This window comes from Monodon monoceros, unplaced genomic scaffold (genome assembly GCF_005190385.1).
Source record: "Monodon monoceros isolate NGI ecotype Baffin Bay Population unplaced genomic scaffold, NGI_Narwhal_1 Super_Scaffold_4, whole genome shotgun sequence".
NCBI lineage: Eukaryota > Metazoa > Chordata > Mammalia > Artiodactyla > Monodontidae > Monodon > Monodon monoceros.
Window position 1 is genome coordinate 19,599,938 of NW_021703781.1, and position 27,812 is coordinate 19,627,749.

At 43.6% G+C, this 27,812-nt stretch overlaps 1 protein-coding gene across 3 annotated transcripts in view; it reads left to right on the top strand.

The window, feature by feature from the left end:
- Positions 1 to 27,725, top strand: part of STOX1 (storkhead box 1) — a 51,302-nt gene extending 23,577 nt beyond the window's left edge. The window contains exons 2-4 of one of the 3 annotated variants that reach the window (XM_029245653.1): positions 20,449 to 20,601; positions 22,372 to 22,568; positions 27,281 to 27,430. In XM_029245653.1, coding sequence (XP_029101486.1) covers positions 20,449 to 20,601; positions 22,372 to 22,568; positions 27,281 to 27,301 — 371 coding nt within the window. In that variant the 3' untranslated portion in view covers positions 27,302 to 27,430. Of the gene's footprint in view, positions 1 to 20,448; positions 20,602 to 22,371; positions 24,734 to 27,280 lie in introns of all 3 variants that reach the window. The other 2 variants (XM_029245652.1, XM_029245654.1) reach the window with 2 other exon arrangements.
- Positions 27,726 to 27,812: the final 87 nt, after the last annotated feature.

Below are 27,812 nucleotides of genomic sequence, written 5' to 3' on the forward strand. Positions count from 1 at the left end.
ATTTATTTATTTATTTATTTATTTATTTATTTATTTATTTATTTATTTATTTATTTATTTATTTATGGCTGCACTGGATCTTCATTGCTGCACGTGGGCTTTCTCTAGTTGTGGCGAGCGGGGGCTACTCTTCATTGTGGTGCACGGGCTTTTCATTGTGGTGGCTTCTCTTGCTGCAGAGCATGGGCTCTAGGTGCGCAGGCTTCAGTAGTTGTGGCCCGCAGGTTCAGTATTTGTGGCTCGCAGGCTCTAGAGCACAGGCTTAGTAGCTGTGGTGCATGGACTTAGTTGTTCCGAGGCATGTGGGATCTTCCCGGACCAGGGCTCGAACCCGTGTCCCCTGCATTGGCAGGTGGATTCTTAACCACTGCGCCACCAGGGAAGCCTTAGCTCATTATTATTTTTTTTTTATGTGTTTTTTTTTTTTAATTTATCTATTTTTGGCTGTGTTGGGTCTTCGTTGCTGCACGTGGGCTTTCTCTAGTTGCGGCGATCGGGGGCTACTCTTTGTTGCGGTGCGCGGGTTTCTCATTGCAGTGGCTTCTCTTGTCACGGAGCACAGGCTCTAGGCATGTGGGCTTCAGTAGTTGTGGCACGTGGGCTCAGTAGTCGTGGCTCGTGGGCTCTAGAGCGCAGGCTCAATAGTTGTGGTGCACGAGGTTAGTTGCTCCGCGGCATGTGGTATCTTCCCGGCCCAGGGCTCGAACCCGTGTCCCCTGCATTGGCAGGTGAATTCTTAATCACTGCGCCACCAGGGAAGCCCCCTAGCTCATTATTCTTAAGAGGAGCTGTCTTTAGGAGTGCCTTTAGGCTTGAACTTTCCTACACACTTTTCAAATAAGGTCCATTCCTTTGGGAAGTGCTTTGAAACTTTTTCTTATGGACTGCCTCTCCCCCCTGGACAAAATGACCCACTGCTCTGGGTGCTGGGCACAAGGAGAAGAGCAGCTTGCTTTCCCAGGGTGGAACCTATGCCCTGTGAGTGAGCTGGGGTGAAGGTGTTTGTGGTCCCAGAATTCTTGGGCTGCTGTTCCTGGGATAGAGTCAGGACTGGGTGGGTACAGACTGGGTAGAGGAAGGGAACCCGAAATCTCTCAGCCACACTCACCAGGAATTTAAATTTAGCCTCTTTGGCTTGGAGTTGGAGGAGATGGAAAATGCTGGCAGCTTACCCCTTCCAGCGAGATGTAGTAAACCTTGACTGGGAGCTGAGGAGAGGGAGCCCTGACTTCTTGGCTGTATTTGCCTGAAGTGGGACTTTCATCAAACTGAGCTGGAGTGGGGGAGGGAGGAAGTGGTGGTCCAATTGCCACAGACTCTCAATTCTCTTACCAGGTTTTACTAGGTTTTCTTGAATGAATGTTTCCTTGTTTGGTGCATGCCCTTAGAAGAATTTCCAGAGACTTTGAGTAGTGTTTTATGGTTTCCACCAGCTTTGTTTTGCTAGGCAGTGGTCCATGGAGTTCTTCACACTGACATCCCCAAGTGGAACCAGGTTAATTATTACTTATATAACAACTACATCAGTCCTGGGGCAGCTCTATGAGAAGCAGTTGGAAAAACCTCCCACACAAGTGGCTGCACATTCCATAGGTGTGGGAGTGAGAAAAATTGATTTTCCCTGCTTATACAAAGAAGTTAATTGCCCCTCCTTTCCTTCCTGAAAGGAGAAAAACCTTTGCTATTTGGAGACAGGATGGAAAGCACTCTGGGTTCTCTAACTTTTTGCAATGTAAACACATCTTTCCAGCAGTCAGATAAGCTCCAGTTTTTTGACTGGAGATGTCTCCAAGGCCCTGGGCCTCATTTTCCCTTGAAATATAAACACATACCTCCAGAGTTGGGTGAATCTGTGGAGTTCACTGTCTGTATAGTTGCAAATTAATTTTGTAAGACTTGCTCTTAGCCCAGCATCCCAAGTTTTCAGAAAATTTATTTTAAAAACCCCAGCTCTGCAGAAACACAAAACTATTTTCTCTCTACCCCACGTTTCCACCTCTTGTGTTTCTCCATAGTTGGCTACTGGTAAATTGTCCCATAAAATGCCACTCCATTGGTCATTTTGTTTTAATCTGACCAGTGGGAGCTAGGACTAAATCCATTGGGTTTGTCTCATATAACTTTATTTTTGGCTGTGTTGGGTCTTCGTTGCTGCACGCAGGCTTTCTCTAGTTGCAGTGAGCGGGGGCTATTCTTCATTGCAGTGCGCGGGCTTCTCAACGCGGTGGCTTCTCTTGTTGCAGAGCACAGGCTCTAGGTGCACAGGCTTCAGTAGTTGTGGCTCGTGGGCTCTAGAGCGCAGGCTCAGTAGTTGTGGCGCACAGGCTTAGTTGCTCCGCGGCACCTGGGATCTTCCCAGACCAGGGCTCGAACCCGTGTCCCTTGCATTGGCAGGCGGATTCTTAACCACTGCACCACCGGGGAAGTCCCTGGGTTTGTCTTAAACAGCACTTACCCAGCAGGACTCCCAAAGGCAGAATGAGGTCAGTCCCATTGTATTGGTCTTAGTCTCAGCCTCCAAGGCTCCTCCTGGTTTTAGTCAGTGGAATGCATCTCATTTACCATAAAGGTCTACCTTAGAATGTGTGGTGGCTTCCTCAGGTTTCTGTACTAACGTTCCCTACCTGGCCCGAGGCAGACACCCAGCTAGAGCTGTATATATTAATGCTTTGCACAGACTTTGCCATGACCTGCAAGAAAGAAATCTGTGGCAAATTCTATCATCCATATAACTGGTCCCAGTGAGTTGCAGCTGCCCTGAATGCCTTTGAGGCTGAGGCAGGGTCATGAATCACATCAGCTAAAGTGAGGATAAATTTCATACCAGTTTTCTAATGGAACAACTCACATTGTAGGTAAGCTTCCCACAGAGTACATGTCTGAGGGCTACTTGGTCTACCTGGGGTATTTCCTTAAAGAGCATCTTTTTTTTTTTTTTTTTTTTGGCCACGTGGCATGTGGGATCTTAGTTCCGCCAACAGGGATCAAACCCACGCCCCCCTGCATTGGAAACGAGGAGTCTTAACCACTGGACCTCCAGGGAAGTCCCTGGGGTATTTCCTTAAACCCTTGAAAGTTTCTGATAACCGTCTCCAAATGTAAGTCAGTGTTTTTACCAGAGGTAAGTTAATGCCTGCATTTCATGCATACAGCCCCAGAGGGCACACATGGCACCCCTGGAAGCAAAGAGTTTACAATTATTAGGGCCCCCAATACATCAGTTAGGCCGCACAAGTGGGCAGGATGCCTACTGGGGCCTCCGACCTCCCACCAGTGGATAAGTTTGGGCACTCTGCACTTCAGCCCAAATAATTCAGGTCAGTTCAGGTTTCAGTGCGGTTTCAAGCAGTCCTGCTTGCCCCTGCCACCAGTTCATCTGTCCCTGCGGTGCAGGTGACATCTGGAGGTGTTCTTCATGTAAGCACAGGAGCCGGGCCTGTCCCCTCCTGTCTGGTCAGTGTCAGGCAGCAGTCAGCTGGAATTTGGGAGTGTTCATAGCAGCAAGGAGGGTGGGTAGGAAAGGGGGCGCAGGGCAGCTGGTCGCGAGAGCAGCGAGGGGTGGCCTCCTTCTGGGAGGAGGGTTCCAGGAGCAGATTCTGAAAAACAGAGGTTGGTAATCCCTGCCCCCACCCCGCATCCCCCCGGGTCTAAAGTTTTCCCTTCCCTTGCTTTTTTTTTTCCCCTTCCATTGTTACAAAATCAGTGTGTCTCATTACTGTAATTTCACAGGTTTCTTCCATCCTCCTCCTCTCTCACCCAGACCTTTCCTCCAGGAGGGTGGGTGCAAGAGAGGCAGAAAGCCCCCTCACAGAACGTTTTCACACAATTCAAACAGACTTAATTATTAAATCTAAATCTCCTAAGACCCTTTTCAGGCAAGCTGATCTGGGGTTATTGTTAGGGGACAGAGAGGAAGATACATTATGTCCAGAAGAATGGTCGGGGCAGAGTTTGGAATTGAAACATTTTTTTGGAAATCGATCTATATGGCCCCTGCCCTTAGAGAGAGGATCAGCCCTCCCTGGTGAGCCCTGAATCGAAGAGTCAAGCTGCCTTACTGAGGTGTAAGTTGAAAGGTGAGTCAGACCAGCAGCTGGTTGGTGGCAACCTCTGCCCGAACCAGAAAAGGCACAAATCACCCTGACAGCAGAAATCAGAAAGACCGAACCCAAAAAGCCAACAGCAGTGAGAGCTTCCCAAGGGGGTGGATGGGCCCCGCTTCTTGTGATTTGACCTTCCTCGTCTTGCAGCTTCCCTAGGGGTCCCACCAGGAGAGTCAGGCTTTCCTGATCGGCAGCGACCTCTTCAGAGGACAGGCCTTTCCATAGGCTTTTGCTGTGCAGACAGGTCCACCAGCATTCAGGGTCCATTTCCACAGCTCACAGCCCCAAAAGAGGGTGTCTTTCAACAGTTTCAGAGTCCGTTTCAGTTGTGCTCACGGAGCAGGGAGACCACACTTGTTTTCAGCTTAGCAGAGCTTGAAACCACAACAGGCTTCATTCAGTGAGCCTGGCCCAGGCAATTGAGGGAAACCTTGTGAATCCATGATTCCCCCTGACCCCTCCCCAAACCAGCAGCTTTTCCTTGCTTGGGGCGGCAGAGGGGATAGCTGCCCCTTTCTTGTACAAAGCTAAAACGCTGCTTGGCTAGCAGGGCTTTTCTTGCAAGGACTTTTTTTTAAAGCTCCTTTCACCTGTCAGTCACAGAGTTGACCCACAACTTCATGATACACAAATGGGTGATCTGATTTCCTCAAGAGCTCATGAGCAAGCTTAAAAGCCACTTTTCAAAAAGGCATGTATCTAGGAACCATTAAGTGTACCTTAATCTGGAAACTGTCTCCCTTCTCCTACTCTCTTGGCCATACTACCTTTCCTAAAGCAAACGTCGTAGCCAAACTCCAGTACAGGGACTTGTTCTGTCTGCCATACCTAGAGTCCATTAAGATTTCAGACCTCCAATTTGATGGTAAGAAGCCAGCAGCTTTCTCCTCATTGCCAGAACCTCTGGGTTAAGAGGCATCTGTTTCAGCTACAGGTGGCAAAAAAACAAGGGAATTCCATTACCACTTCTTTTTGCATCTTTCTCTGATTGAGAGGAGGTGATCCCTCTCAAGCACTTATGACAAGCATGTAACATCCAGATCAATTTCTGCCATACATTCAGATGCAGCAGCACAGAAACCAATGCAAAGCCATGTTTAAACTCTTTTTTCCCCGCTGCAAAGTTTTGCACAAACTCCTAGCCGTTAAAGTCAGCATTTACAGGGATAAAAGTCACAGCTGCAGGGAGAAGCTGTTTCCTCACAGCTAGTGGGGAATGCGGAAGGGAGGCAAACTGAAGGCTGCAGGGTGGCATTTTATTTATTTATTTGGCTGCATGGGGTCTTAGTTACGGCACGCAGGCTCTTCGTTGTGGTGCGCGGGCTTCTCTCTAGCGCGTGGGCTCTCTAGTTGTGGCGCACGGGCTTAGTTGCTCTGTGGCATGTGGGATCTTAGTTCCCCGACCAGGGCTCGAACCCACGTCCCCTGCATTGGAAGGCAGATTCTTAACCACTGGACCACCAGGGAAGTCCCGGGGTGGCATTTTAGAACAGCGCTCTCCTTTTGCCCCCTTGACCTATGTGAGAAGGCTCCAGGACTTTTCTGCTCACTCACCGAGGTTTCACTCTGTATTCCTCAGTATCTTCATTCATCCCGTGTCCCCTCCCCACATGGCTACATGGTGCTGGTATCCAATAGAGCTCTCAGTATTCCAGTCCCCCATCCACTCCCATTTCCCCCTTTGTGAAGGGACTCATGTAGTGCCTTCTGAAACAGGAAGATCAGCTGGGGTAGAAAAGGAGCTAAGGATCAGAGGGGAGCAGAGAAGTGTCTTCAGGATAGCAATCCAGATTCTGTCCCTGCGGTACTGGGCAGCTTAGCTGTGTGGTCCTCCTAGACTTGCTCTGGCTGTGGAGCTAATTACCTCCCTCCTCTCCCCTGTGGGAGAGAGCAGCCTAAGCTTCTCTTGTCCCACCTAGAGTCCACCTTTAAGAATTTCACGGTCCAGTCAGAGGAGAGAGCAAAATCCCAAAGTGCCATTAGGCTGCTGTGTTTCAAGCCTATCTCCTAACACCCAGCTAACAAACTTCCTAATCCTTTCAACAGACCTGCTTCTGGTTCCCATGGATCTTCTTCACATCCTGCTAACCAGCCTCAGGGCTCTCATCTGTCTCTCCCAGTAAACCATGAGACACACAGAATCCCGTCATCCTTGCTACCAGAATTGTTGGGCCTTTACTATTCATCTTTATTAATTTCATTCTCAATGCACATAGATATTCTAGATCAGACAGGTTAGTTATTATTTATGCAATAATTTAAAAATAATATTATGTAAGTAATTATAACTGCATCAGTACCCCTTGCCCCAGTGCTTACCTGGGCGATGCAATGAAAGCCAGATGGGAAAATCTCCAGCAGGGGTGTCAGACACTCCATAGGTGAGGGGTGGAGAAAAGTGAATTTTCTTTGCGTATGTGCAGGAGAAAGAGGCACCTGCTTCCTTGTCTCCCAAAAAGAGGGAGAAAAACCTTTGTTGCATGGAGACAGGATGGAAGGATCCTGGGTTCTTCCTCTAACCTTCTGGAATATAAATACATCTCTGCAGGAGCCAGAACAACCCTGGTGGCTCCAGTTTTTATGACTTAGAGCTGACTCCAAGGTCTTGGGCCTCATTTTCGCTTGAAATGTAAACACACCATCCGAGTTAGGTAAATCTCTCTAGAGTCATCTCACTATACAGTTGTAAGTTAACCTTGCTGAGGATCCCAAGTTTTCAGCATCCTTTATCCAGAAAACCCCAACTTTTCAAAGTCAGAGATTTAGCTTCTCTTGCTAACAGTTTGCTCCACTGGACCACGTTGGGAGCAGGACGGAGGTACCACTCCCAAGACCCAGCGGTTTGTGCTGCCCCAGGTAAATCCACAAGAACTGGCTTTGCTCTCCTGCCATGTGAGCTTCAGCACCATGCCTTGGGCTGCCAGGCTAAAGCGTGAGGCGGCAGCGAGAAAGGGAGGAGGCAGCTTGGGCGAGAGGGTCGGTGAGTGAACAGACGTTGAGGAAACCTTCCGCATGTGGGTAGTGGGAGTACTTTGTGTGCAGTGCTCGGGGGAGAGGATATTTCTTGAGTAAACAGAGAACGTCAGTGTTAGATTCCTAAAAAGGAAGATGAGGGGGCTGGGGAAGCAATAAGCTAGGAAGCAAGTGTATTTAAAAGGTATATTGATAAAAGCCACTTCCTCTGGAGAGAGGAGGGAGGAAGAATCTGTTCCTTCCCGAGGCTGGGGAGGGAGGGGCCGGCCTGATGCCAGGAGCTACAAATACCATCCCCCAGGACCCCTCCCTCTCCCAGGGGCCCAGGGGGACCCAGGGGGACCCGGGCTCGAGGTGGCATGTGCTACTGCTGGTAACGGGCTGAGCTCTGGCTGCCTCCTGTCCCCCTCCCATCCTCAGTCTCCTCCCCCTCTGATCAGAAAGACCAAAGGGTCCAGAGGTCCTGAAAGTTGCCAGGAGCCTCCTGATTGCGGTCTTTGCTGGAGTGAGGTTCTGGATCCCTGGCCAATGGTTTGCTGAGGGGTGAGGCTTCCGGGGCTGGGGGCTGGGCACACACACACACACACACACACACACACATACACACATACACACACACACACAAATAAATAAAATAAAAAATAAAAGATATGGTGGAGCCCCTTTTCTGGGCTGAAACCCAAGAGAGCGAGGAAGAGGGAGCATGTGCATTTGTTCTGCTTGGGGTTAGGGGGCCATGTCTGTATGGAAGGCAAAGCGGGGGTCAGGTAACCTCTGCAGATGGACCCTAGCGGCTTCTGCCTGGACAGCCTCACCACACGATGTGCACAAGGCCACACTCTTTCTCCCAGAACATAATCTGAGAAACCGTCTGGCTGCCTTGGGTCAAAGGTGCAGTAATGGATGGCTTAGTGAGAAGTAGGTGGTCAGCTCCTAGAAGCAGTGACCAGATGACCCTCACATGTAAAGATCATAGTGATCAAGACCTACGGCCTCTTTTAAGATTTCTCAGGGTGGTGACCTTTACATTTCATTCCTAAGGCCATGACCTTGTAGAAATATGCTAAAGTCCCGCTGAAGTACAGTCACATCTGCCCTGATGTAAGATGAAGCTTTCTGTGCTGAAGAAAAGGAACTTCACAATCTTAAAATCAAAAAGTTTATGTCTTTTAAAGTTTCTAACAGCCTAGAAATGCTTCTTAGTAAAATACATTTATGTGAGTTGTATCCCCGGAGTGGCTTTTATCTTTTAAAAGTTAATATTTCAGGGGTCCAAAAGATAGTCTGTAGTCAACTTGAAAGCAGGCGGAGCATAGCAGACAGTCTGGGAGAAGTGAAAGAGAGTGTTGATGCAGAAACTCAATGATGCTTTCCAGACTTGGTGGGAGAGAGGGTGGCTGACCCAGGCAGAGCAGCCTGCTGGGGGGCCTGGCGAAGCACCTGTGGACACTGATAAGCCTCCCTGGATTCTGGGCAGATCCTGTTCATTTTTCTGAGTCACCCAACCCTCACCTCCTTTAGTAGGAGAGGAGCAGGTTAGGCTGTGATGTTTGTGATGCTTTTTTGTAAAGTGTGTGTGTGGGGTAAGAGGTAGCATTGTGTGTGTTTATCTCATGTTGCAAAGTAGAGCCCTGCCCCAGCTCCCTTCACACCACAGAACCCAGCCCTCTTTGGAGCGGGAGGCCTCTGCTGGGCTTAACCCACCACCACGCAGACCCAGCCGCAGAGACCTGGGACCTGGGTGGGTCCAGGCACTTTCAGGACCGAAGACAACTTTCTTCAACAAATGACAGGGATTACTCACCCCTCAAATATAAGTGGGGGTTATTCATTATTTGCCTCTTTAAATCTTGAGTTAATCTTACATTGATGTTAACGGTGATATTGACTTACTGGCTCTTTTTCACAAGACTTCCTTTCAGGAGAGATTGAAAGGCATCCCGTTCCTAGGGCTGTGACTGTAGATACCCATTTTGAGATCGAGCTGTAACAGCTGTGACAGTTCTTATCTTCCTCTCTGTGATTTCTACATGCAATAAGGATATCCTTTCTCATCTAGAGGAGAATGCCACTGTAACCTTTTTAGTACAGATTTCCCCAGTTAAAAATTAGCAAAACTAGCTAAAGCTTCTGCATCTCTTTCTTCTCATGGCATGTCCCCGACTTGACGTGATAAGGGAAAAGCAGCAGGGGCCCTGACACCTTTTCTGTAAATATCCATCAGTATGACATTCTAGCTTCACAGCAGTTAAGCTGTTGACATAAAAGCATCCGGCTGGTATAAAATCCAGAAGTTTAATCAGGCCCTCGGCAAGACAAACATTTTGCACACAGCAGAAAATATGAGGAGGAGATGAATGTCTCTCTCAATACTTGACTAAGTATATTGGTTAGACATGTGTTGCAGATTATAGAAAACCCTCTAGAAATGGCATGAACAAATAAGGGGTAGATTTGCATCATCACAAGAAGTTTGGAGGTAGGCAGCCCCCGGGGGCCAGCACAGTCGCTCAGCCAGGCTGTCAGACACCAGGACTCTTTCTTTCTTTCTGCTTTGACTTCCTTAGTGGGTGGTCTTTTGACATTGTGCTTGTCACCTCATGGTCACAAGGTGGCAGCAATCTCTTCAGGATCCAGGCTGGAAGAAAGAGTCAAGAATGAAAAGGGAAAATATGAGGGAAGGGCCTTTTCTTCGTGAGGCCTCTTCTGGCACTGGTAGCTGGCTGCCTGTATCTCGTTGACCACCTTGAAGATGTCACATGCCCACTAGTTTTAAGTGAGGCTGGGAAATTAAGTAATATGCTTTCCTGCCTCTGCACTAGAGGAAGGCAAAGAAAAAGATGACTGGGAAGGTGGGTTGAATGTGCCAACCTACAATTTCTGCCACAAGGGGTCACAGTAAAGTACTACTGAATGGAAGAAAACAGGGCTAGCAGTAGGCCTTACCTACATAAATTGTTTTCTCCCAGGTGGGGAGAAGGTCATGGTCAGGACTGGTGTCTGACCAAATAGGCTATGGAAGTTGGGAAAAGAAGAGTCAGGATTGGCTAAGAAATCCATCCATGTGCAGAACTAGCGCCCTACAAGAAGCCCTCCAAGTACTAATAATGATGGAACGAGGGACGATTAAGTTTAATATCCCTAATTTGGGAAGAGATGTTAAAGAGTGCTAATATCGGTAGGACTGATGTGTGTCAAATATTATTCCAGGTACTTATGGATGTTTTCCCACAGTAACGTTTGAACCAAATACTGTTGTTCATGTTGAACAGTCACTAATGAATACTCGAAGAGGGCACACAGTAAGTGGAAGTGGAGGATTTGAGCCCAGGCCTGCCCGACCAATTCCAGGACTCTCTTTCTTATCCCATGCGGCCTTAGGTACCCCAAGGCCCCACAGGGACAAGTATGGTTCATCTTCCTTATGATGGTGGTGCCCAGGCATCCACGAACTTCTGAGTGGGACCAGGAATACTGAGTCCCAGTCCTACCAATTATAACCCTCATAGTGGGTTATGATTGCCTCCAACCACTGCTCTTCCTCTAGAACAGGAGCCCCCCTGAGGGCGAGGACTGTGTCATGTTCACTGTCGTATCCCAACCTAACTGGCATAGAGTAGGTGCTCAATAAATATTTGCTGGATAAGCAATGATTGAAGGACTGTGCTATTACAATATCTGTATTATGAGTGCCTGATGCTACACTGTGGTAGCCACTCGTTAAATTTTTCTTAAGTGGTCCATGTAGGAAGGAGACTGTATCTCCAACTGACAGGTTTAGAGAACAATTCATGGGAGAGTCAGTCAGCATTGAGCCTGTCTTTGTGACAGGAGTTTGAAACACTGAGGCTCGGGGAAGAGTGCTTTAGGTGGAGGAAGTGGGGACAAGGTCGTAGAGATGGGAAAGTACAGACTATTCAGGGAGAGGCCAACCTGAATGGAGAGAATTCACAGCTGAAGGGTAATAGTAGGTATGGGAGAAAAGGGATTGTTGCCAAATATGATTGGGAAACATTGGGTTAAATAAGCTAGGTTTTCTGTTAAAATTCTCAGAGCCTTTAACAATGCTCCTGTGACTCCAAGCCTCATTTCTCAAACGTTTGGCCTTTGGGGCCCTTTTCTTGCAGAGCATTTCATGGAATGAATTTTCCACAGAATGCATTTTGGGAAATGTTGATCTAGTTCAGCTCCACATTTATAGACAAGGAAACTGAGACCCGGAGAAGAGAGGTGGCTTATTCAGAGCCGCATAACAGAACTTGGATTAGAACCCAGATCAGATCACTTGACCTCCAGTATAGTGCTCATTTGTAATGTGAAGACTATGTGTTTATAAAGGACAGCTTCTTCCTTACAGGGAACTTTTATTTATCTGTTATTCAGACAACAACCTTGGTGCTAAAATTTCCCCCAGTTTTGTATAGTGGTATTTTATATTCATCACCATGATGCTGAGTAGAGATGAGAGCTGCTGTCATTGCCTGTGCAGCCTCCAGAATCTTGGGAAGAAGGTTTGTCTTAAATCAGCCCCATGTTTGCCTGGAGGGCAAAGAAAAGATGCTTTTTCTGTACAGCCATTTTTAAGGGGATACAGGGACTGCAGAAGTTTACAACTTGTGCTTCTCTCCTCAGCCTTTTCTTGTCCCCAGCCTGCTGTGGTAGGCAGAATGGGCCCCCAAAGATGTCCACGTCCTAATCCCTGGAACATATGAATATGTTACCTAATATGGCAAAAGGGACTTTGTAGATGTAATTAGGTTATGGACTTTAGGGAGATTATCCTGGATTATGTGGGTAGACCCAATCTAATCACATGAGCCCTTAAAAGCAGACAACTTTCTCTGGCTGGAAGCAGAAGCAAAGCAACAGAAGGGCAAGTCAGAGAGAAATGAAGTATGAAAAAGACTCCATGCTGTCTTGAAGATGAAGGGGGCAACATGACAAGAAATGCCGGTGGCTTTAAGTTGCTGAGAGGGGCACCATCAAAGGAACAGACACCCCAGTCCTCAGTCCTACAACCACAAGGAACTGAATTCTGCCAAAAACATGAATAAGCATGGAAGCAGATTCTCCCCTCCAATCATAGCCTAGGCCCTGAGTCCCGGAGCAGAGGAACCAGTGGAGCCCATCAGACTTCTGACTTCTAGGCTGTGAGATAATAAATTTGTGTTGTTTTAAGCTGCTTGTTTATTTTGACAGCCTTAGGAAACTAACACACCTGAGTAAAGTCATTAACATATCCAAAGTGGAAGCTGTGAAGGGAATAGAGGTTAGGAAGGGGCACCGCTGGGCTGAGGGCTTTGGGGCTGTGTGTGAATTAGTTTTTAGCATTTTTTAAAAAGATCAGTTGAAAAAAAAAAAAAAATCAGCTGATTTGAGTCATTCACATCCTTCCCTCCCAGCCAGGCATCCCTGTATCTCTATGGGGAAAGGCTGCTGGAGGCTCAAAGGGCTCCCTGACAGGGCCAACTACGTGTCTTTTCAAGCATATCTGTGCGCTGTGACAACCAGATTCTGAGGTCTCCTTCATAAATGGCCCAAGACCTTTGCAACTCAACTGCTGGCCAATATTAGTGGATATATCACTTGAAATAAAGGGGCCTCTCATTTACTAATCCTGACAGGTTGAAGTGCTGTTATTAAAGATAGCACTAAGGGCTCCTGCTGGTGAGCAGCCCAGGCTTCTCTGGGAAGCCTGTAGCTTTTCAACAGAGGGCATTTCCCAGAAGGGGAGCCGTTTGTCTGGGGCTCCAAAATAAACATCACCATGCCGAAGAAGGAATTTCAGCTTCCATGGTAGATAACCCGACTACCCTTAGATCTACAGCCAGTTTCTGAGTCTTGGTACTCTTTTGTTTCTAAATGTGGAGGAAAGTGTTTGCATTCTTTTATTTTACTAAAATAAAAGGGAGACATGGAGAGGGGCTCGGCTTTGCTGGCCTGAAACCTTTCTTCTTTTTGTTCCCATTTTGTTTGATTTTCTGAACCTATTTAAGGTTTTAACACAACAGATCTAATTATTTAAAGTCATGGAAATTTTTGCACAGCATCTAATCTCGGATGAGACACATTGTTACAGAGTACTTTTCATTTTTTAAAAGCTCAGGATTAATTTTAATGTTAAAGAAATTTGGAAATTCTGTACTGGATAAAAGTGCAGTTTAAAATCAGGGAAGCTTCTTGGATTACTTAGGACAAAACATCCTTTTTTATTAAACTTGACTGTATCTGCAGGCTGTTTTATTCATGCTCTATTGTCATCTCTAAAGCACGTAGAAGATGCTTTTCCCACAGTGTGATTCAATACAGGCGCCCAAAAAGATGCTCTCAGATTTCATGTGTCTGGGTAATTAGCTGAGTTTGAGCGGCTCAGTTAAACCGTTTGAAGGTCAATAATGCATGAATTTCTGGCAGACTGCCTAGAAGAGCCCATAAACACACTTGTATAAGGACTAAACATGTTTATTTTGTGTTTTAAATATGAAATAACGTTAGGATTAGTTTTGCCTAGAATTTAATTTTATGGCAGATTCATGTTTTAGTGTGACACAGAATAGTTCTGATGTGAATCCTTTCCAAATTTCCAAAGAAATATTTCCTCTCTTTTGCATATTTGATAGCACAGTTTCTTATGGACCTTAAAATCAAATTCAAGCGCCCCAAATTAAAATGTCAGAGTTTAGATTCCAGGAGGAGGCCCTCTTGGAATTTGTTTAGGTGCCTTAATTAAAAGCATAAGATAAATGTAAATACTGCATGGTAGTTAATTTTTTTCCCCTAAAGATAAAGTGTTTATGGAAAACTAATTTTGTCCCTAAAATTTAACTAGAGCATTCAGATATCAAAATAAACACATTCAATTTTGATAAAGATGCTTTTACTTCAGAGATTTTTTTCAGTGAACAAAGCAAATGCAGGTTTGGGACCAGCAGCTTGTATCTTGATTTTGGTTCTGCCTTTCTCACTTGGAAAGTGCAATGTTTAGGCTTGTTTTAACTTTAGTAAAACTTCCAACTGATTATCTGTAACTGGCAGATTTAGGAGTCCTGTGTTCCTGGTTGAAGAGTTCTCCAGTACCATAGCTCCTGGGGAGGGTTTGCTTGTTCTACTCCAGCTGCCTTATCTGGGTCTGGTGAAAGGCAATCTTGCTGTGTCCATATTTGTCATGAATGTACCTCTTGCTATTTTTACACTGCGGCATGAGTATTCGTGCCTCATGAATTGTCCAGGAAATAGCTCTTTCAGCCACTTCTCTTTGCTGTTAGAAAACAGCCAGGTTAGGGTATTCTAGAGGCCTTCAACCTGAGGCATATGGTGGAGGCCTTTGTGTCCTGACATAAAGAAACCACCTCCTTTTCCTCAGAATTTTGATGAGGTTTTTCATTGCAGCGGATTATTGCTGAGCTATTGTCACCAGCTCCGGGAACAAGCCACACTCCCAGGGTTCTGCTCCTAATGGCCAGGGGCTTTCTAGACCACTGTCATTAGGCACCAGGGAGCAGGAATTGATGGCCTGGGGTTATATGAATTTATGTCCATCACACAGGAAGCTGATTCTAGTCACAGTTTTAGGATCCCAAGCCATGAGGAGCCTGCTCCAGACTTTACTGGATGTCATCTGCTTTTGATAGTGGAGAGCTCCATATTTTCATTTTATCTACATGCTACGCACATTTAATTTGCCTTGCATTTTTTTCTTCCCTAAAAAAGTGGACTCTTAAAGAATAATTGTTTTCAAACTCATATAATGTGCCTCATTATTATAACTTGGAATTTTTAAAAAAATTTATATACCAACTAAATCCTTTGGGAATACAACAAGGTAGCAATAAAAATGTCCTTTGCAGAAAAGGTAGCATTAAATGTAGCAGGTGCTAATCTGTATGGTTCTACTTTGTTGGTTTTTTTTTGTGAAACCAGCCTTTTGGCTAAACACTTCTCCCATTTCCGTAGCACCCAAGAGTACAAGACTGTGTGAACTGAGAGAACATTGTTGTGAACTGTTTACTCTGGCCCACCATGCTCCAGCTCAAGGGTCAGAGGTCCACAGCAGGCCTGGACTTAAGGGTGTCTTCAGTTCCTCTGAGGTAGTTGAGGATAAAGCCAAAGGTCTGGCCTTCTCTTATTGTGAAATCTAATTACATTTATAAGAGGGGTCTTCTGCACAGGAAGTTAATTTTTGGTGGAAAACTCTGTAAGAGTCATTGCATTCCAGAAACCCAAGTGCAAGAGTAAGTGAAGCAAACTATGACTGCAGCTGGAAAATGATTCCTGCATCTGTCACCAATGTTCCTGTGTCAGGGTTCACTCTGCTTTCCTGCACAAAAAACTCTTGATGATTTATGCACCTGAAGACGTATCTTAGCAACGGCTGTGAAGGGGAAATGTACTGAGAAACTTTCTCTAGCCTTTGTCTAGGGGGAGCTCCAAAGCAGAGGTTACATGCTATTTAACATGTTCTCTACAAGGCAGTTGACATATAATTGTATTAGTTTTAAAAAGAAAAAGGCAGGGACTTCCCTGGTGGCGCAGTGGTTAAGAATCCACCTGCCAGTGCAGGGGACACGGGTTTGAACCCTGGTCCAAGAAGATCCCACATGCCGCAGAGCAGCTAAGCCCGTGCGCCACAGCTACTGAGCCTGCTACTAAGCTTAAGGATTGAACTAGAAAATGGGCTGTTTTAGGTCTGACCCAAAGGCATAGTGGAGACCCCTTACTGGACCCTAGTACAGCTTCCTTGTTTCATTTGCACAGAAATGGGCAGCCACTGGCAGGGGGCACAGCAGGGACATCAGACATGTACTGACTTTCTAGCCACTTATCTCTTTATTTTAATGTCTCTGGTCCTCCCCCCTGCACTACACGCCAATCTCAAAGTTCAAAGTGACTGGGTTTAGGCCAGGGATGCAGTGAGGCTTGAGTGTGTATTGTGTGGTTGAGCAAATCCTTTTTAGGTTTTGCTCTCTACTTCTCCAGTACTCTAGCCTTTATCTTTCTAGGAGAGAAGAACTTTTCCCTCTTTTTTGAATTAAGGACTTCTAAGTCCATATGAAGTGGGGCAGGTAATCAATTTAAGATCACATACAAGAAAAAAGTCACTTAGACTGTCTTGGAAGATGGGGAAGAGAGTTATATAAGTTTGTTATAAATTAAGCACATAGAGTTATGTTTAAGAAGCATAAAAATATGTGAAATTGTACTTTAATTCTGTATTTTGTCAGGTTGAGGAGGGAGATGAAAGAGAAGAAAATAAATCTCAGATGCGGAGGGTAAAAAGAAAAGCAAAGGGAATGAAGATAGGGAGAAAGGCTTATTACCCTTAGCTCAGAGGTGGAGTTTCTAGGAGGATTTTGAGTTTTAGGTCAGTTAACGTTTCTCTTGGACATTAAGTTTCATAGCATCATCTCTTATCACTGCCCTTTGAAATGCTGATTGATTAGTCATTCATGCTAGTTTCTCAGAATGCCGTAGGTATCTTAGCATCACCCAATGGGACAGCAGCAAGCAGGCCAAGAGGAGATCCTTCCCTTGGCTGACAAAGCAGACAGCAATTCTGCCCTGTGTTGTGACCGTCCAAGGTGAAAAATGCCCCAGCCTGCCAAATAGAGAAGCTTAGGTAAACAAGGGAACAGACCAATGTGATCTTTAACAGCAAACTGCTTATCACTTCCCTGATGGCAGTCCTTTATCTTTCATGAAGATACACAAAGTACTGTGAGCCACTTACCATCTTTGGCTACAACCCTTTACCCCTGGCCAGTCCTGTCACTTTCCTTCCTCTTTAACAACCAGTGCAATGTATTGGTTTCCTCACTGTCACTGGAGAGTCAAATGCAGGGTATAGCCAAGTTTTCTAAATTCTTTAGCTTGCCTCTGGCCACAGTTGACTCCCATGCAGCCCCAGGACCATATTTATTGTTCAGTGGTTAGCTACTTTAACACTGCTGTCATTAACACCCTAACGTCTCCAAAGAGCGGTCCTCAGGCCTGCAGCATGAACATCAACTGGGAGGTTGTTAGAAATGCAGGATCATAGGCTCATTTTCAGATCTTCTGAGTCAGATTCTACACACTACCACAATCGCCCGATGATTCTCACATGCACATTAAAGTTTTAGCCCTGTTGGCCTCCCTGACTCCCATCTTTTCGATTCCAGATTGCTTCATCTGCCAGAAACCACACTTAAGTGACCTTGAGACTCAGGGCTCCTTCATAATCTTTGTGTTCATTTTAAAATTTCCTAGGGTACTCTGAGAATGACCCCTCAAACTCCCTTTCTCCTCTTCACCTCCTCATTCCCATTTTTTCTCCTCCCATTGCTATTTTCTTTCTCCCTAACTTTACAGAGATCAGATGACTTTGCTGTGCTAATATTTTTTTCCTTCTATGCCTCAATATATTTCTGGTCTTCTGCCACCCTCTATTTTCTCAAGTTTCAGATGAAGTAATATCCTTCTCATTTCTAACAATAGTTCTTTCACCATTGCCTTTTATTTATTTTTTAATTAATTTTTGGCTGAGTTGGGTCTTCGTTGCTGCACTCGGGCTTTCTCTAGTTGCGGCGAGCAGAGCAGGGGCTACTCTTTGTTGCAGTGCACGGGCATCTCATTGCGGTGGCTTCTCTTGTTGCGGAGCACGGGCTCTAGGCACGCGGGCTCAGTAGTTGTGGCGCATGGGCTTAGTTGCTCCGCGGCATGTGGGATCTTCCTGGCCCAGGGCTCGAACCCGTGTCCCCTGCATTGGCAGGCAGATCCTTAACCAGTGCGCCACCAGGAAAGTCCCTACCTGTTCCTTTTATACACTTTCCTTTTCCCTTCCTTTAGGATCTTGCTGTCTTACTGGTCTTCTTTCTCACAGAATTATTTCCATCATCTCCACTAAACCCTTCCTTTTTGTATCCAAATATGCAAACATGTTCTTTTAAGAAAATCACAGCATACACATTTCACATTCACTTGATCCTACTTTTCTTCTGGTTTGTGTTCTGTTTCTCCTCTTTCACAATCAGATTTTTCCAACAAATGGTCTAGAACCATGGTTTACAGCTGGGGCAATTTTGACCCCCAACCCCTTCCTTTCAGGGACATTTGGCAGTATCTGGAGACAGTTTTGGTTGCTGCAGCTGTGGGAGATGTTCCTGGCATCTGGAGGCCAAGGATGCTACTGAACATCGTGCAGTGCATAAGACAGCCCTCACAACAAATAATTCTCTGGCTATGGTGACCAACCATCCTGGTTTGCCTTCAGCTTTCTGGTTATAGCACTGAAAATCCTGTATCCCAGGAAACCCCTCATTCCTGGGCATACTGGGATGGTTGGTCACCCTGTATCTGACCCCAAACGTCCAAAGTGCCAAGGATGACAAACCCTGCTCTAGAAGGAAGACCCATTAACTTCACTTTCTTCTCACCAACTCCCTTCCCTTCAGTCTGTGTTTTTTTTTTTTTTTTTTTTTTTTTTGACTGCACACCACATGGCTTGTTTCCCAACCAGGGATTGAACCCGCACCCTCGGCAGTGAAAGCACAGAGTCCTAACTACTGGACTGCCAGGGAATTCCCCAATCTGATATTTAATTTCTGTTCCTTCCCATGAAAACAGTTCTCTTGAAAGTCACCAATGGTCACCTTGTTCCAATCAAGTAATCCAATTGCCTCTTCTCCTCCCCTCAACCTTTTTGATCTCTTTCAAGCATTTGACACTGTTAATTTGCTCTTCATTTTTTAAAATATTTTTTATTATTTATTTGGCTGCGCTGGCTCCTAGTTGTGGCACGTGGGATCTTCGCTGCAGCGTGTGGGGTCTTTAGTTGTAGCATGCAAACTCTTTGCTGAGACATGCATGTGGGATCTAGTTCCCTGACCAGGGATCGAACCCAGGGCCCCTGCATTGGGACCACAGAGTCTTAACCATTGGACCACCAGGGAAATCCCTGCTATTCATTTTGAAGTCTTTTCCTCATAATCTTGCTTCTCTCCCTCCTACCCTCATCATTGTGCCTTCTCTCTTTTGTGGGTTCCTATTTCTACTACATCTTAAATGTAGGTAGTCTCTCAGTTAAGTGTTCCTTGGCTCTCTTCTTTACTCTTCTAATAAAAGAATTAATTTCACTCCTTATCTTTTTTTATTTTTTGCCTGTGCTATGCAGCTTGTGATCTTAGTTCTCCGACCAGGGATTGAACTTGGACCCTCGGCAGTGAGAGCACGGAGTCATAACCACTGGACTACCATGGAATTACCTAATTTCACTCCTTATCTTCAGCTCTCATCTTTATTGGTTGATTCCCAAATCACTTTCCTGAGTCCTAGTCCTTCATTTCCAATTAATTGAGGGGTTCCCTTGGATACCCAGCAGAATCTAAAACTCAACCTGATTAATGGCAGGTTAAGAAGAACAATTTTATATGTTGGCAAAGAGGAAAGATAATACAGTCTATCTTCTATTTCCAGTCTTATCTTCTATTTCGGTCCGATATAACCCTTAAACTCTACCCAACCAGGATAACTCTCTCCATGCTCTTATATATCTTGTGATTCCCTCCTTCCATGATTTTGTTCCATGTATTCTTAAACGTAGTTTTTTTTGTTTGTTTTTTTGTTTTGTTTTGTGGTACGCGGGCCTCTCATCGCTGCGGCCTCTCCCGCTGCGGAGCACAGGCTCCAGACGCACAGGCTCAGCGGCCATGGCTCACGGGCCCAGCCGCTCCGCGGCATGCGGGATCCTCCCGGACCAGGGCACGAACCCGCGTCCCCTGCATCGGCAGGCGGACTCCCAACCACTGCACCACCAGGGAAACCCCTGTTCCATGTATTCTTGAAAACTGTAAATCATTTCTGCCTTTTCCTTCTTCAGATCTTTCTAATCATTTCAATCAGGAAAGTGTGGAATGACAAAAATACTGGATTAGGAGTCAGAAGATCTATTTCTGTCACTTTACTTTCTTTTAGGATTGGGACAATTACTTGAACTTTCTATGGCTATATATATTTTAAATAAAGAAATAATAATCCTATCTGTGCCTATCTCAGGTAGCTAATATGAAAAAATGCTTTGAAAGATGTGAATTGCCATATAAGCATTGTCTGACTTGAACTCCAATAGCACTTTGAGCCTTTCATATAGAAACTTATTATCTCTTGCTTATAAAGTAGTGACAATTAGACTTCTTAAAAGTAGAGATCATAAACTAAGCCTTTTTCTTCTGTAGTTTCTATCATTGTGCATATAATGTTAACAGATTGAGTAAAGACTGATGAAAGAAAAGCAATTCCACCTGATATTCAGTCTTTATTCTTGACTCACTAATTCCAAATATTTTATACTATATGAAATTTATCACCCTTTTTTTTTTTTTTTAAATCTCCAATTTAGGTGATGTCTTTCCAGTGCAAATGAATCCAATAGCTCAATCTCAGTTTATACCTTTGGCTGAAGTTCTTTGCTGTGCTGTATCTGATATGAATGCTGCTCAGATTGTAGTAACACAGGAATCACTATTGGAACATTTGGTGAAACATTACCCAGGTAGAGTAACACGTTTTTCTCTATTAGTTCATTGTATGTGTTTGGTTTCTATTTATAAATCATCTTAAACACATAAACTGGGCAATATCTAATTTTTTTTCTATTATAGAACCTTGTATTAGAGCCCCGGTGGAAAAAGGTCTGCATCAGCAAGTTTATGAGTATTTCTTTTGTTTTCCAGATGAACTTTTTCAAAATAATGTTTATGGTAATAATTAAGTCAGACTCTGTAGAAAGGAGTGCAAAGGAAAAAATGAAGATTGAATTTCTCCCCCGCCTTTTTTTTTGACCGTGCCCCTCGGCATGTGGGATCTTAGCTCCCCAACGAGGGATTAAACCTGCCCCCTGCAGTGGAAGCATGCGTGCGAGTCTTAACCACTGGACCACCAGGGAAGTCCCTGCCTCCTATTCTTTTTTTTTTGCGGTACGCGGGCCTCTCACTGTTGTGGCTTCTCCCGTTGAGGAGCACAGGCTCCGGACGCGCAGGCTCAGCGGCCATGGCTCATGGGCCCAGACGCTCCGCGGCATGTGGGATCCCCCCGGACCGGGACACGAACCCGTGTCCCCTGCATCGGCAGGCGGACTCTCAACCACTGCGCCACCAGGGAAGCCCGTGCCTCCTATTCTTTTTTTTTTTTTTCATCTTTATTGGAGTATAATTGCTTTACAATGGTGTGTTAGTTTCTGCTTTATAACAAAGTGAATCAGTTATACATATACATATGTTCCCATGTCTCTTCCCTCTTGCGTCTCCCTCCCTCCCACCCTCCCTATCCCACCCCTCCAGGTGGTCACAAAGCACCGAGCTGATCTCCCTGCCGTGCCTCCTATTCTTAAATTGCTACTTCCCAGAGGTGACATCTTCTGTCATTTATAGTTTTTCATGGACACTTTCATAAGTTGTATTTGAATATATGTATCCTTTTTAAATAAGTTGGATCATTCTATACATTCTCTCTGCACCTTTCCTTTTTTTAACTTAAAGACATGTTTTTGAGATCTTTCCGTATAAGCATATATCGATCTATCTCATTCTTTTCATAGGTGCATGATATCCCAGTGCATGAATGTAGAAGAGTATTTTTTTATTTTTCCCATTATAAGATATGCTTATTGTAGAGAAATCCAGAAAATATAGAAAAGTAATCACTTATAGTACCTCTACTCAAAGGAAACCAATATTAACATATTGATGTATTTTCTTTGTGTTACACATTTTTTTCACATTTTTAACATTGTTTTCATAATATGAATATAATTTTGAACTCTGCTATTCAGAAAGGGAATTTCTTTTAAAATTGTTACCTTCTCAGTTTGAAAAACCACCATAATCCAGATGTTAGGTAGTTTGCCCTCACCCAAGCACAGACTGATTTTCATTTTTTCTTTAGATTCTTACTGAGCTTTAAGCTATGAGAGTGGTTTTCAAAAACTTCCATGTTTGCTCTCAAGAAGGCTTTCCTTAGTCACAATTTAAATTTATAATGAGGTTGTATAACTTGGTGTTTGTGTTTGAGTGAACAGATTTTTTTCTTTGCTTAACCGGTAACCTAGCCATATGTCTTCGTGTAGACGAAATTATATTTGTTACTCAGTTGAATTATGATTATTGTTAATGCTTCTTTGACATTTTAATTACATATATTAATTGTGTTACAGTTAGCTCTGGGTTCATCAAGCAAATGTGTGGTCATTTCTGAGTTACTGATTTCACTCATTAAAATGTTTCTTATTCAGAACGTATCAGTGTAAAGTGCTTATTTGTTTTAGGCATTGCAATTCCATCTCAAGATATTCTCTATACCACGCTGGGAACTCTCATTAAAGAAAGGAAGATTTATCACACTGGAGAAGGATACTTCATAGTTACTCCTCAGACTTACTTCATTACAAATACAAACCCCCAAGAAAATAAGAGAGTCCTATCAGATGAAAGTCCCCGGATGCCAACTTCCATTACATACCTGGTGAACGTGGAAAGCTGTGCAGACCTAGCCAAAGAAAATGCGGCCCCCATATCCCATTGTCATTCTTGCCGGTGTTTCCATGATGTGTGCACTCAGTATATACAGGAACCACCAGCTGCTGCAGAAGTGACTAGAAAATGCCGGAAAGGTCTTGGGGAATCCAAACCTTTGGTACAGAATCGAACAGTTTCAGTGTCTGAGGAGAATCATGTCTGTGACAGCGCCAAACCTTTACCATTCACAAAAGACAGAGAAAAAGCCAAGAAATTTGGCTTTAGCCTCTTCTGGCGCAGTATATCCAGAAAGGAGAAGTCCAGAACAGAGCACAGCAGTTTCTCTGCCCAGTTCCCACCAGAAGAATGGCCCGTCCGAGATGAAGATAACTTGGACAATATCCCTCGAGACATTGAACGTGAGATAATCAAACGAATTAATCCCATTTTAACTGTTGATAACTTAATCAAACATACTGTCATAATGCAAAAATACGAAGAACAGAAAAAATATAATAGCCAGGGCACTTCCACTTATATGCTGACACTCAGGCATAAGTATCCTTCAAAAGTGGGAGTTAAGAAAAGTCAGGGCCGGTCTGTAAAGCCTCGAAGGCGGGGCCATTCACATAGAGATAGAGACAAAGCCAGGAGTCAGGGAAGTGGGCCTCAGCCAGGAAGCATTAGGCTGGAGAAACACCCCAAGCTCCCTGCTACACAGCCCACCCCCGGAATTGAAAGCCCAAATGAAGTAGAACTTCAGAAACCACTTGGTGAGAATCCATCAGTGCTAGGTTCCCATTTGATTTACAAAAAGCGAATCAGTAATCCTTTCCAGGGTTTCTCTCACCGAAGGAGCCCAATAACCAAAGAGCACAACATCCAGAAGATCGGTGATCTGAAACCCAGTCAGATTGGACCAAAGGGAAAGCCTTTCCAAAGGGCAAGGTCTTTGGATTCCTCAAGAGTCTTTGAGAGTGAAGCCGAACAGTCATACAGTGAACAATGTAATGATAAACTGAGAGCAGAATCCATTTATGTGAATCACTCTACTGTCAAACCTATCAGTGATGACTTTAGAGATTACCTCTTCAATTACTCTCAATGTGGTGTTTTGCAAAATGATAGTAAATGCTGTTCCTTCAGGGAAAGCACGTTGAGATGTGATGTGTATGGTGGAGAAAATGAGGCAACAATCCCTGAAGTCTCGAGGAAAAGCTACTCTCATTTTGACACATTAGAAGAGACGAAAGAAACACAGCATGTCCTGCCATCACAAGGTTCCTCTTCTTTAGACCAAGCATCCTCTGCTCGTAGATCAGTTGACGAAACAATACACCAGTTCCAAAATCTTGGTCTTTTGGATTACCCAGTTGGTGCAAACCATTTGAGACAACCTGAGAGACAAGACAGAGACTCAGAGGGAACTCTGATGAGAAAGGCGTTTATCCAGGAAGCAGAGACTGTGAGTCTAGAAAACGAAGGACTTTCTGATGACGACCAGGCCTTGTATCAGAATGAAGCAGATGGTGAGGATGGGGCCTGCAGTTCATTGTATCTAGATGAGGATGACTTTTCTGAGAACGACGACTTAATTCAAATGCTGCCTGGCCACATTCAAGTTTCCTTTCCAGGGGGAAACAAGTGGAATCACTTAGGAAAACGAAAGGTGACCGAAAGGTCTCTGACTGAGTACAATAGCAACATACAGAGGTTTGAGCCTCTGGTGCTTAAAGGAAATGAACATTACAAGCCCACTGGGTTGCTTACTAATCCCGGTGAAGGCCAAAAACCTAATCTGTCTGCTGAAGACTGTGTCCTCAATTTAGGGATCCAGTCTGGTTTTGACTATGAAAAGGAACCCAGCGTAGCTAAATGTGTACAGGCCTCAGCACCTGCTGATGGAAGTATATTTGATTACTACAGCACAAGGAAAAGTGCTTCGGAGGCTGAAACCCTACAAGACCCTGTTGGTGACACAGGAAAGAAACCAGCCACCTGGAGTCAGAGTGCTCAGGATCAGGAAATGAGAAAACAGTTCACACACAAGTTAGAACTGTTCAACACTTCGCATATGCCAGTGTTGGCTCAGGACGTCCAACCAGAACATAGTCACTTGGAAGGAACAGAAAATCAGAGCATGGCAGGAGATAGTGGAATAGATTCTCCACGGTAAGTGCACATAGAAGTGATTGGCCACTATCCCACGGGAATTATTAAAATCAAGGGCATATTGAGTTACCTTGTGGGAGACTCCTGAATAAATTTTTTATAATGATACGAGTCTACCAGCCTTTACTGAATAAATTGTATGAAGTTACAATGAAATCTCTTATATAATAGGATAGAGTTCATTTTTAACGTGAACCAAGATTTGACTGTTCCACTACTACTAAATCTTGAATTATCTCTAAAAATAGGAAGGGACTACCATAAACCAAGCACTTCCTGAACTGAAGGTTGGAAAGTTTTCACTTATATTCCTGGTTCTACACAGGTTGAGATAGAGATGTGGCTACTTTCCACTAATATTTTCCATGCCAGTTTGTTTAAATAACATTGTTCAGCATATAAAAGTAATTTGGTCATAATAGAACATTTAAAGTACTGAAAAGTAGTTTTTTAAAAACATCTATAATCACCCTACCATCTAGATATTTTTAAAAATCTTTTATATTTGGTGTATTTATACTTTGGTCTGAACATATTGAATCTATATATTTTGTCTGTTGAGCTCATACTGTAGTTACTATTTTGCATGTTGCTTTTTTCAATAGAATATAATGAACATTCCCCCATGTTATTAAATAGTTTTCTAAAAAGTCATCTTAAAATTTGGCATATATCTTCATTAGTTTTTTTATTATATAAAATTATTGTGTACCTCTTTTTTAAACAGTAATATAGAAATGTAAAAAGTAAAACTGGTAGTCTCCATTCCCTAGCCTTTTCCATTCCTATTCCGTAGAGGTGACCTAAATATTGTTAACAGTTTGGCGTATATTCTTTCAGACTTTTTCCCTTGCATTTATAAATATAATTATTTTCTAACAACAGAGCATACAGAGCTGTGGCTTTCTTTTTCACCTAATTTATCATGGATATCCTGCAATCAGTACATATATATCCTGCTTTTTGGGGGGGCACTGCGCTGTGCAGCTTGCAGGATCTTTGTTCCCCGACCGGGGATTGAACCTGGGTCCTCAGCAGTGAAAGCTCAAGAGTCCTAACCACTGGACCACCAGGGAATTCCCTCCAGCTCATTGTTTTTTTTTTTTTGCTGTGCCATGCAGCATGCATGTGGGATCTTAGTTCCCTGACCAGGGATCGAACCCGTGCCCCCTGCAGTGGAAGCATGGAGTCTTAACCACTGGACCGCCAGGGAAGTCCCTCATTTTTTGAAATGGCTGCTTAGTATTCCATTATGTGGACCCTGTTCTTTACATAACCATTATTTTCCTTCCTTTGACATTTAGATTATTCCCAGTTTTTTGCTATAATAAATCAATCTGCAGTGAATTGTTATTACTAAATGTTTGTGGACATTCCTAATTATTTATAACTTAGGCTAAATTCCTGGAAGTTTGCATTTTTTTAAACACATCTACTTTATTGGGGAACAAGATTTTTTTGCCTGAAACAATAGTTTAATTCATATTAAGTCATTGAAGTATCAAAACATGTTGTCTTTGAGGTAAACAACAGTGTAAACCAATAAGCCATGGGTTCCCTTTTTTTCCTCTCTGGCAAAAACAAAAATAAAACCAAAAACAAACCCAAAACATGAAATTGACATGAATTGAGAATTTAAATTTGAGAAATCTTGAGAAATTTAATTTTTAAAAATTGCTTATAATATGGTTTTCTTGAAAGATTTATAACTATAATCATTAAAGACATTTATAGGAAAAGAGAGGGGAGATAACATTTGGACATCAACTATGTTCCATAATTGGATTAGGATTAGGGAGACAGAGAGGAACAAGATGTTGTTGCTACCTATAGGAAGCTTACAATTTAGCTTAGTTTAGTTGAGGAGACCAACAAACAATAAACAAATTGAACTCAACAACAAAGCATAAACTCTTAATTCCACATCTCTTTGGCAGTTATGAAGAGTGATGGGCTGTGTGGGAAAGATTTATGGAGGACACATTTTTGAGACATCTCTTGATGTAATGGACAGGTGAGGGAGAGGAGGCAAGGTGGGAGAAGGGGAATGTCAAAAACAAAATGCCCAACCAGTAATGTGAGTTGGCTGAAGCAAGGCAGATGTGTTGGATAAGGGACTAACATCGCTTACAGCTCCTAGGAAAGGAACGCTAGTCAATATGAAAAATATTACAGTTGGCTTTTCCTTTCCATATGCTTACTCAAAAAAGAAACAAATTATACAAGAAGATATTGGTCATTTTAGTTGTATAGAAGAGTTTTTCATGGAGCATATTGTTTCTGCCTAGAATATACTTGATATTGGATCGAGAACAGATGTTCAGAGAATATGAACTTCTTAGAAAGCAGCTGTCAAATAATTGAGTTGCCATTGGGAATCCTTTAAAATGTAAAGAGCACTTTAGATTTTTAAAGGTTAACTTATTTGATAAGTTAGTTCCTGTTAGTAAATGTACTCCTTCAAAGTAACAAATGAAGGTATTTTGCCTTGGTTAGAAATCCAGGCCCTTTTGAAGGCAATAATTCTGTTATTTTTAATATCTTTAGGACACAGAGTCTGGCATCTAATAACTCAGTCATTTTGGATGGACTAAAAAGAAGACAGAATTTTCTGCAGAATTTTGGAGGCACAAAGAGCAGTCAAACACCCACGTCCAGTTCCTTACTACAACTAACTCCAGTCATAAATGTTTAATTCTTTTTTTAAGATTTTTTTTTCAATGTGGACCATTTTTAAAGTGTTTTATTGAATTTGTTACAACATTGCTTCTGTTGCATGTTTTGGTTTTTTGGCCTTGAGGCATGTGGGATCTTAGCTCCCTGAACAGAGATCTAACCCATGCCCCCTGCATTGTAAGGTGAAGTCTTAACCACTGGACCTCCAGGGAAGTCCCATAAATGTTTAATTCTTATTTTTCTTTTGGAAACTTTTTTTTTTTGTAAAAATGTACAGCATTAATATAGAATGTTTTAATCAACTGAGTTTGTAAGAATTCTCTAAGGCCAAGCATATATGTTATTAACCTCATTACATATTTTGTTGTAGTTACTGGTTTTTTTTCCTTTTTTGACATTGGCT